We start from the raw sequence: 11,168 nt of genomic DNA, 5'->3' as shown, positions 1-11,168 counted from the left end.
GATCCGGTTAAAATTGAGTGTCTACAATATTTTTACACTATTATTTGGTTTAAAGATAAAAATAGGTATTTTTAGTTAAGTTTTTAGTTTGTATTAGTTTTATAAATTTTGATAAAAAAAGTTGATGATTTCAAAATTTTAATTTATAATTTTTGTTTCTGATTTTTAAGAGTAATACCAAAACCCTTTACATTTCCTCGTCTTTGTATGGCTTTATGTTTCCAACTAGTGAATTTGTATTGTTTATTTTCCTTTCGTATGTGGATGCTTTCATGCTCCTCACTACAAGCAGATAAAAATTTTAAATTTATTAGCTTTGTTGCGTGTTTTGTGTTCGCCGTGTTAGAGACATAACTGGATAAGGCGAGGCTTTTCAACTAGGGATAAGGTTCTTCACTGTCGTTTATTCCATTTCTATGAGCGCATTCTGCTCCAGCGAGACCGTAATTTTCTATTTCGTTCTGGGGACTGAACATTGTAGAACAGGAAGACCAGTTGCAATGTTAGCCCTGGCGACGTGTGCATCTACCCCAACAGCAACTGCAGTAAGCTTCGGGGGCGTGCCTGCACACCATATTTTCAAAGCACCACTGGGTTTGGTTGGCTCGTCTAATTGTTCACTTCTTCGGTCTCACAGGCTGACCATCACCACCGTCACTGCCACTGCCAAGACCGTCGGAATAAACTCCGTCGACCCAGCGGTCGCAGCCCTCGACTCCGAAGCCCTCAATTCCACATATCCCGCCGGCAAGGTCATTTCCTGATTCCTTGAAATACATCTCCTTCTCCCTCTCCAAGTAATAATACTCCAACGATCAACACTTCATATGGTTATTTCATCTTTAAAGTGCTATAAGCCAGACGGATATTGGGTTTTTTCACTTTGTTGTTCGCTCTGTCTGCCTCAAGGCTCTTTTTATGTCACTCGTTTCCTTAATAATTTCCCCCCGTCCTTATAAGGCCTTTTGCAAATGACATTTTCATGAAGCCAGATCAGGTCAGGTGGGTGAAATTGGAAGCCAAATCTATCCTACTATCACCATCATCTGCTCTCTGTCCAACAACAACAAGAATTCTCACCCTTTGTTTGGGTTTGAATAAAATATAATACAAAAAAATTATACTAAAATTTGTCTATATTCACCAACTCCGAGACTCCAAATCCACGCCCCCAAACACAGTTTTAAGTAACCTTTGCGTGCAACTAACACAACTCTTTCCCATACCCAGAACATAGGTATGTACATCTCACTTCTAGGTTGGCTTCAATACATCGACTCGAACATGTCATCTCATAACCTTCATTTTTGGTTTTAATCGGTGGCTTGATTTCCCATTTTACTTCCTCTTCTTATGATACAGCGGTCAGCCCACAAAAAGTATTATTTTGTTGTTGCAAATGCAACATTCATGCTGGACGAAGAAGAGCATTTCAAGGAGCTATTGTTTGAACGGCTCCGGAACTATAGAGAGCGGAGCAAAGAACAGGATTTCTGGCTTGTGATTGAGCCCAAGTTCCTCAATAAATTTCCTGACATTACTAGGAGATTACGAAGACCTGCTGTTGCTCTGGTTTCAACCAATGGTCCATGGATCACGTAAGAAATCCAACCCATGTTCATTATCATTGATCAATTTATTTTATTCTAAAACTTGCCTCTAGCATCCGGTATTTGAGTATGGAAGCATGATATAACACCTTAATTTCAGCTCTGTCACAAAGGTTTAACTCTTTTATTACAAAATTCAGATGTTATTGTGGGGGCTACTATGAAATGCAATACAGTGGATATATAGTTTGTTTCTGTTAGATCAAGAAGAATGAGAGAAAATTGGATGATGTATTATCACGGTAGAAGGGGTATTTATACATAAGAAGACTATACAAAGAAAGAAAGAAAGAATCATTGTACAATCTAATTAAATCCTCACAATCACTCCTATAATTAAGGCTAACAATTTCAATTGAAATGAAACAATCACTAGTAGAAATATTGATATATCTATGACCACTAGCGATATGGATGTTTCTTTTCTGACTTGTAGATATTATGAAATGCTTTGACTGCATGTTTCTGTGGGGCTGTGGGCATGAGCCAGGCTTGTGTTAAAAGTTGACATATTTTGAAATTTGAATGGAACTGGCTTGAGGCTCCATAAAAATTTCACTCAAATTCTTTCTAGTTACTTGAAGGTCAATCCATGTCCAGCCGAAGGAATTGTCTGCTCTGGTTGTAGCACAAGCTGCATAACCTAACCAATTTTTGGTGAAAATTGGGCGTGCCTTTCCTTGTTGAAGAGTTTTTGTACTATTGTGTTTAGGGATTTTAGTAAGAGAAAAGATAGGAAACTTTTTTCACACTTTATTGTTGTGGCTATTATTTGGTGTATTTGGTTGGAAAGAAATGTTAAGACTCTTTAAAGGTGTAGCCACTTCTAATAGCATGCTTTGGAGCAAAGTGGTGTTCCTTGTGTCCCTTTGGTGCTCTGCGAGTGGATTCTTTGTATGGTTCTATAGAGAACTTACAATAGAATTGATTGGCATTGCTCTATTAGAATTATCTTGTATTTTCTTCCTTTTTGTATAGCTGTTTTCTTTTTGTATTTGGGGGATATCTTGTTCTCCTTGGATTTTTGTTTTCATGTTGTTCTCTTTTCTTCCTCTAATATTGTTGTTTGTTTATCACAAAAATAAAAAATAAAAGATGCTATCTGATTAGAAACATTAGATCAATGACCTTAGGAATTTTAGTCTCACAATTTGGATGGTGGTCTAGGTTACCTATTCAATGAAGGGGCAATTTATGTGGGGTATTTTTAGCAGGCCACATTGAGCCATGGAATACTGACACTCCAAGAAGCAAACCACTATTGTTTAAGGTTCACTTCCCTAGCTCCAATAATTTGTGCAATGAATGATTACTAAAATCACCATAACACCTTTATTTAAAGGAAGGTAACCTTAAAAAGGGGGAAGTCGATTCCTTCTCTCTAAACTTTATTTGCGAAGCCTTTAAAGTACTTTTTTGACTTGAGCATTTGAGGGTTTTCCAAAGCTTAAACCTCGATTACCCTTTTTTCTTTGTTTGCAAGACAAAATCTAGAGACAAGTGCAAACTAGAAATTATTTCAACATTTATTCCATCTAAAACATAATAATGATAATAATAATCATGATGATGATGATGTGGGAAAGGGTGAGCTTGACCTGATGGCTAGAGTTGTTATATTCAAGTTCTTAACCTGATAGCTAGAGTTGATATATTCAAGTCACAAGAACACCCTATTCAGATTTGGAGACAAACCTATGTATATTATGCCCTCCCTTAGCCCATTATTTGGTGAGAGCTTGACGTGTTGGGTGATGCCCTCTTTTCTAACAATGCAAAAATTATTGTGGCAAATGGGCTTTGCCTTTGGTTTTGGGAAGACATTTGGGTGAGGGGTACTTCGCGCTCATTTTTCCTCATTTTTGTGGACTGTTCTCTTTGCACATGCAGGAATCTATTCTTGATTCTTTTTCTTTATTTCAAGTAGGGATTCTCTTAGACCCTTGCTCTTAATGATAGGGAGGTCTTGGAGCTCACCTCCTTATTAAGTTTGTTGGAGGGTTTGTTATTTCAATTGGAGCATGGTGTTAAATAGTGGCTGCAATCATTACATACATAATGGTTTTTTGGGTCCCCAATATCATTATAGACCACTAGATGGGTGGGAAGAAAAATCATAGCTCTAGGCTATAGCAGCTGTAACAGATTGCTGTTATAAACCAATACAAGACCGTTATGATAAAAAAAAAGTACGTTTTATTTTTTAACTTTTTTTTTTATTTTTTTTAATCTTTCTTTCCTTTTATAAATTATTTTCAATAAGCTATATGAAGGGGAAGGGAGAATATAATGAGGATGATAATTGTCCAAAAGTTATTTTTTTAATTTTCACAATATGCATTAATTAATAAATTGACATGAACATTATTTTGTTAAAAAATATTTATTTTGATCATATTGAAATTTGATTATTCTCTTCTATATTTTTCAACTTCCCTTCTTTTTCTTTTTAATTTCCTTTTTTTTTTTTCTAGTTCATGTTGTTTGTACTTTATTTAATGACAAATATTTATATTTTAGTTATTCAATAAAAATTTTTAGTCTAAATTTATTAGATTTTTATTACACCAACAAATAAAATAGGGCAAAGGACACTAACCTTTCTTGAGGTTTGGCAAAAAGACACTGACCTCTCCTGAGATTTTAAAAATTCTAAGAACCTTCTCTGAGGTTTTAAGAATTCCAAGGACCTCTTTTGAGGTTTGTAAAAAAAATTCAAATCTTCCTTTATATTTTGAAAAATGACAAGTCTTTTAAGGAAATTTTTTTGTCTTTTTAGTAAATCTCAGGAAAGTTTGTGACATTTTTGAAACCTCAAGGGAGGTTAATGAGATTTTTGAAATCTTAGGGGTGGACCTTATCTTTTTGCCAAATTTCAAGGAAAGTCAATGTCTTTTGTCTAATAAAATAATAAAACTTGTTTAGTTTATTATATTTTTTAGGGTAAAAGACACTAACCTCCCTTGAGGTTTGACAAAAAGATAATGACTTCCCTTGAGGTTTTAAAAATTCCATAAATCTCTCCTGAGGATTTAGAAATCTCAGAAACCTCCTATGAGGTTTGTCAAAAAAATACAAACCTCTTATATGATATGTTTTTTAAGGGAGATTTGTGTCTTTTTGACAAATTTTAGTAGAGGTCTAACATTTTTAAAACTTCGGGAAGGTTTGTGGCATTTTTGAAAACTCAAAGGAAATCTCTGTTTTTTTGCCAAATTTCAGGAGAGACGAATGTCTTTTGCGCAATTTTTTTATATGCCTTATGTGTTTTAGTGGTGTGTAATGAATTTGTTTATTAATTAATTCATCAAACATGTTACAAATGAAAAAGTGAAAAAGCATATGTATGTGTGTGTATTTATATGCATATAATTTTTCTGCGAATAGCAGTTTAAAACAATTGTTAAACTTGTTGCCCTTACAGAAGGTAGACCATGAGGAATTGAAAAATTACAAGAACCGCAGGGTTGGAGACTTTTAAAAGGGTTGTGATTGGAAGCTTCGACCACGCGGTTGAACACATTGGCTGGATGCCTGAAGATTAGATTGCCTTATGGAGGGTTTATGGAAAGACAATAGAAGGGATGATTGTCTTCTCATCCAATATTAGATTGCCACATTAACTGGACCTTTTCCTTCTGCCCTTCCTTGGGAGGCTAGAAATGGAAACTCAAGACAATTTTCTAGTATGAAGCGTGATGTCAAGATTCCCCTTTAAAGGACATAATGACACATTATTTTGGGCTGTTTAGGTCTTTTTTGTTTGCCTGTTCAAATCAACATCTGTTTGTAAAATTTGTGGATGGCATTTACCTTCAGTCACTTCTGATCCTTCCTACACCTACTTCATAGGTTGCTTCCTTCTAGAGCTCTTCTGTTGAACAACTTCTATTTCTGCTAATCAATGAAAAGGAGACACTCAAAAGGAAAAGGACGGTGGGTGTTGTGTCCCCCTCAGCTGTGTGCTTGCATGCAAGTTGTCCCAACTTCCAAATTTCAAATAGTGGCTACTTAAGATATTATAGTTCTTCAAATTTCTATGATATTTTTACAATATTATGAGGAAAAGAAAAAAAAAAAAGGAAATTTCTTTTTCTCTCAATATATAAATAAAAGATTATCTCCTCACCAGCTTTACTTATACTCGATTTTTGGCTTGGCAGGTTCATGAAATTACGATTGGACCGGGTTTTGTCAAAAAGCTATGATGCCGGTAATCTAGAAGAAGCATTGGCCTCTGATCCTGTCAATCTAGAGTTCAAGAGGCCAGATAACTGGGTGGCACCCTACCCCAAGTATGAATTTGGATGGTGGAAGCCTTTCTTGCCCCCAGGATCTAAAGAATCTAAAATATGACATGTTTTTACTTTTTCCTTCTAGTCCGTGACCGCGGTCCACTTTTTTTTCGAGTAAAACATGATTGTTGACATATGCTGATAAGAGTTTTTTTAGACCAGCGAGGGGTGAAAGAGCCAAATCATTGTACTAGTTGGTGTTCATCTTTTAAAAGTTAAAAAGAAGGGTTTGATTCTTTAGGTGTTGAATTTTGGCACTTTTTTTTTCTTAAATGAGGAATTGGGATGAGTTTGGGATATATTGGCATAGAAAGACTAGTATTGATTTTATATATATAGGTTCGGACATGAAGTACAGACACTTTTTCTAGTTAGTAGTAGTGGAGCACGTGTTATGCTTGTGCCCAACTTGATTTAAATAAAATAATAATAAAATAAAAAATTTTCTGAATATAAATTTGTGTGATATTGAGTTTTAGTAAATATGTGCATAAGATTTTACTTGATATTTATCTCTATTATTTTGCACAGAAAAGTTTCATTACTTATGTCCATGAATTTTTGCATAGCATTAACTTGCATACAAGATTATAGTAATTTCCCATAGAAAAAGATGGGCAGGATTTGTTGTATGTTTTCTTTGATAATTGACATACATATAAAATATTAGAGCAATAAAGAGTGATGACAATAAAATAATTATAATTTAATTTATTTTTTATTTCATGCATATTTGATCTTGACGGAATATAAATTTACACAATGTCAAATCTCAATGGTAGGTCTCAATGATTGCCGAAGACAAATTGCGAAAAAAAAAAAATGGTTGATTGAGGGGGATCAAAACTCTAAATTATTCTATTCAGTTATAAATCAGAAGCGGAATAAGAGTCGTATAGACCGCATGGTTCTGAACAATGGGAGGATATTGGAGGGTGCAGAAGCAATTCATAATGAAGCAGTCGTTTTTTTTCAGAATTTTCTTTCAGAGTCTTTAGCGGTTGAACCATGCGATATTTTCGAGTTAATTCAAAGGCAAATTTTAGACGCTGATAATAATTTCTTCTATGCCGAACCGACAGAAGAAGAAGTTAAAAGAGCGGTGTTCTCTATTCCCAATGAAAGCAGTCCGGGATCGGATGGATTTGGCTCTGAATTTTATAAATCTTGCTGAGATTTTGTAAAAAAAGATCTCGTGGAGGCGGTAATGGATTTTTTTCAGGGCACCAGTCTTTCCAAGTTTTTTTCTTCTTCGTTTATTGTTTTAATTCTGAAGGTGGATAATCATTCTAGTTTTGATAAATTTCGGCCTATTAGTTTATGCTCCGTGGCTTATAAAATTCTTTCCAAGATTATTGTTTTTAGACTAACCGAGGTTGTTGATAAGTTAATCTCGCATGAACAAGGCGCTTTTATTCCTGGACATAGTATTTTTGAAAATATTACACTTGCTCAAGAAATGATTCAATTTTTGCACAAAAAAAATGGCTGGTGGCAACGTGATGGTAAAACTCTATATGACTAAGGCCTATAATAGAGTGAATTTGAATTTTCTCCTAGAGGTTTTTAAGGCTTTTGGTTTCTCTGAGAGGTTTTGTAAACTCATAAAAAATTGTGTGGAGCCCATATGGTTTTTTGTTTTGATGAACAGAACCTTTAAAGAGTTTTTTCAATCTACGAGAGGCTTGCGGCGAGGGGATCCACTCTCTCCTTATTTATTCATCATAATGAAGGAATTTTTGATAAGGTTGCTTAGGAAATACTATGAGACTGGTCGGATTGGTCAATTTAATTATCCGATTGGGGCCCCATTTGGTTTTGCATTTGTTATATGCGGATGATATTCTTATTTTTGCGAATGGTGGGAAGATGTCTATTAGAAATTTAGTCTACGCTCTGGAAATGTATGAGAAGTGGTCGGGTCAAAAAATCAGTAAGATAAAGTCAGCGTTAGTCTTTTCGAAATACATCATCCCTGCTCGGAAGCGTGGCTTATTGAGAATCACGGGTTTTATGGAAAGTAAATTCCCAATTACATATTTGGGTGCACCTTTGGTGTCTGAAAAATTGACTTCCAGGACATTGGAGTCTCTTGTGGAGAGGATTAGAAAGAAAATTGTAGGGTGAATATCTAAGTTGCTCTCGCAAGGTGGAAGAATGATTTTATTAAGACATGTGTTGTCTAGCATGCCTATTCATCTGATGTCTGTTATTAAGGTTTCGCAGGTCACATATTCTCACATTAACTATTTTCTTTCAAATTTTTATGGGGAGAGGTGAATGATAAAAGGAAGATTCATTGGCGCTCGTGGGGAAAAGTTTGTAAACCTACCTCAGAAGGGGGTCTGGGTTTGAGAGATCTTAAGGAAGTTCAGAAATCTCTTCTCATGAAATTTGCCTTCAGATTGCTTACCTCTAACAATTTGTGGGCGGGTTTTTTTAGGGCTAAATATTGCAGAAATGATAATTTATTAATAAGGAAGGGGAGACCAAATGACTCTCGGTTTTGGAAATCAATTATGACCATTATTTCAGAAGTAATGGATAATGTTAAAATTTTGGTGAGAGGTGGGAACTCTTCTTTTTGGTTCGACAGGTGGCTGTCATCAGACCCGTTATCTGTGAGCATTGAGGATATTTTGAACAAGAAACTGTGTATTAAGGATTGCTGGCTAAATAAGAATTGGAACTCTGATTTAGTACTGGAATTGGTTGGTGCCGATAAAACAAGGGAAATTTTGCTCCAAGTGTCAGCAGGTAAAAGTGGGCAGGATATTTTTGTCTAGAAACCTGCCCCTAACAGTAATTTCTCTACAAAAACGGCTTGGGAGGCAGTGAGGAGTAGAAGTGTTAATTTTGTGTGGAATGATTGGTTTTGACATTCTTTATTGCCCAGAAGAATCTTAATGTGTTTATGGAGAGCCTAGTTTAGATGTTTGACTATAGATGATAGAATTTAGGCCAAAGGAATATCAATGGTTTCGACTTGTGATTGCTGCGTTCAGAAAAGTCAGGAAAACATTGATCATATTCTTTCTTTAGGTGAGGTGGCTTCAGAGGTTTGGCGTCGGGCTAGTGTGGCGTTGGGGATTCCTTTCCAACGATCTCTTTCCTGGAAAAACAAAATTGCAAATTGGTTCCACTATGCTAAAAAAATGTCTATTAAAGGTATTTTAATTGGGTTGATTTTGTGTTTGATTACGTGGTGCCTCTAAAATCGAAGATGTAAAGTGAGAATGTAAGGAGTTTATCAAAGTGCAGATCATATGTGGAGAAATGTTCAATTCCGGGTTAGTTTTATTGCTGAGAGTAACAATTCTTTTAAAAAATTAAAGAAGTCGGACATTAAGATTTTGAATGAGTTTCAAATTAAGCATTAAGGAGTTTGCGACAGGCCTGAAAAAATTGTTTCATGGGTTAAACCTCTAGTAGGGTGGATAAAACTTAATTGTGATGGGAGTTGTAGTGGCAATCCAGGTACTTTAGGAGGTAGAGGAATCATTCAGGATTGTCATGGCATGGTAAAAGCGGTTTTTTCAAGTTATTTTGGCAATGGTACGAATAATAGTGCGGAATTAAAAACAATCAGGGAAGGAATTCGTTTGTACAAAAGTTTGCATTATTTTAATATAATTATTGAAAGTGACTCGCGAATTGTAGTTGATTGGTTTCGGAAAGGTAGATGTACCTTGTGGTATCTTTGGGAATTTTGGGAGGAGCTCGTGGTGGAGTTAGAAGGAGTGAACGTCATGGTGATGCATCAATATAGGGAAGGCAATAGTGCGGCCGATTTTCTTGCTAAAGAAGGAGAAATGGGCAATAATGTAATCTATGAAGAACAACACCCTCTACCACGTTATCTGAAATGTATTCTTTGGATGGATAGGTGGGGTCTCATTTCCATTCATCGTTAGTTCATCTCTAGAGTTTCGCTTGGTGTTGATTTTGGTGGTATTTATGTTTTTATCTTCTTTGTTAGTTATGTTTTAGTTTTGTTGTCCTAATTTGGTTGGTTTGCTGGTGTTGGTTTTTTTGGGAGGGTTTTTCTGTACTCTCCCTTTTGTTTTATCTTGTAACCACGGTATTCCTCTGCCAAAAGTGAGGGTATATTAATAAATAAATGGAGGTGCCGCCCTTTTTAACTAAAAAAAAAAAATCATAAATTGATTGATGTACCTTTGGAAAATATTTTGAATTTGATTTTTTCTTTTTCATTTTAAAGTACTCTACATGTAACTATTAACTTCTTTTGAATCATTTAAGTTAGAGATTTATTTGATCAAATTATATAATAAATATTTAGTAGCAAGTAAATTTGTGTAAATCTCTTATCCTTGATGTTAAGAATGCATAAATTTTAATTTAAATTAATATTTTTTATCCATTAAACTACTGTCAATCACATTCTTTATTTTTATATCATGTTATGATATTTTCTAGACTCTGAATTTGATGTCATAGGCCTGTAAAGAATACCACTCTTTAGTTTTATAGTTTAATTTTTGTCATTTGTTTATTGTACTTAGGCTTAGAATCCACATTTTCATATTTGATTGTCAAGAAAATAAAGAAAAATAAATAAATAAATAAAATTATACCAAATACATGAACAAAATTTTAATTTTACACATAATTAATACCACTTTTTTTTTTTGCGTATTTTGATCTTCTCTACAAAATACAATTCTTGGTAAGATTGTAAGCAATTATATCCCATTATATAATATAAAATCATGCACAAGACACAAGTTAAACAATATAGGGAGAGAAAACTTAACACTAGTATCTTTACGTGGTTCGGGACCAAGCCTATGTCCACGCCTTAACACCAAATTAAGGATTCCACAATCCACTAAGGATACTCCTTCACCCGCAAAGAAGTCTTACAACTAAAAAACAAATCGCTACACTCAGGAAAAAATCCCTATCGTACTTACCAAGAGCCTTCACTTCGGTTCACAAAGAATTTTCACCAAACAGTTCACAAAGAACCTTTACAACAAGACGAGGATTTACAAAGAAAATGCTCCTCAAATGAGCTAATATAAATTACAAAACAATCCTCACACAAAAGAGAATGAGCACTTGTGAATGAATGAACTAAGATATAACGTGTTAGGTTTTGTATAAAAAGATGTTGTCCACTAAGAACTTGTGAAGTCACCTAAAACCATTACTAAACAAGTCTATGGACTTGTATTTATAGCCAAAAATCCATTCTAAATGTTATCTAACCATTGGGAGTGATCGCCCTTTGATTGGC

At 34.7% G+C, this 11,168-nt stretch overlaps 1 protein-coding gene across 2 annotated transcripts; it reads left to right on the top strand.

Moving 5' to 3' along the window:
• Positions 1-200: 200 nt before the first annotated feature.
• On the top strand, positions 201-6,154 carry LOC131148997 (uncharacterized). Of its 2 annotated transcripts, none has more exons than XM_058099012.1 (3): positions 201-752; positions 1,363-1,598; positions 5,774-6,154. In XM_058099012.1, the coding sequence occupies exons 1-3, from the start codon at positions 417-419 to the stop codon at positions 5,964-5,966; spliced, it is 765 nt and encodes a 254-aa protein (XP_057954995.1). In that variant the 5' UTR covers positions 201-416; the 3' UTR covers positions 5,967-6,154. The 2 variants fall into 2 exon arrangements, with proteins under 2 accessions (XP_057954995.1, XP_057954996.1); XM_058099013.1 differs by having other exon boundaries at positions 322-752; positions 5,035-6,154.
• The last annotated feature ends 5,014 nt before the right edge of the window (positions 6,155-11,168 follow it).

This window comes from Malania oleifera, chromosome 2 (genome assembly GCF_029873635.1).
Source record: "Malania oleifera isolate guangnan ecotype guangnan chromosome 2, ASM2987363v1, whole genome shotgun sequence".
Classification (NCBI taxonomy): Eukaryota; Viridiplantae; Streptophyta; class Magnoliopsida; order Santalales; family Ximeniaceae; genus Malania; species Malania oleifera.
The sequence above is the reverse complement of the archived record's forward strand: the minus strand, read 5'-3'. Positions and strand labels throughout refer to the sequence as shown.

What these genes read in the sequence shown, in the direction of transcription:
- LOC131148997 (XM_058099012.1), top strand. Translation starts at nt 417, where the DNA reads ATGAGCGCATTCTGCTCCAGCGAGACCGTAATTTTCTATTTCGTTCTG. An exon ending in CCACATATCCCGCCGGCAAG is followed by an intron (nt 753 to 1,362) that starts GTCATTTCCTGA and finishes CTTATGATACAG; the next exon opens with CGGTCAGCCCACAAAAAGTA. An exon ending in ACCAATGGTCCATGGATCAC is followed by an intron (nt 1,599 to 5,773) that starts GTAAGAAATCCA and finishes TTGGCTTGGCAG; the next exon opens with GTTCATGAAATTACGATTGG.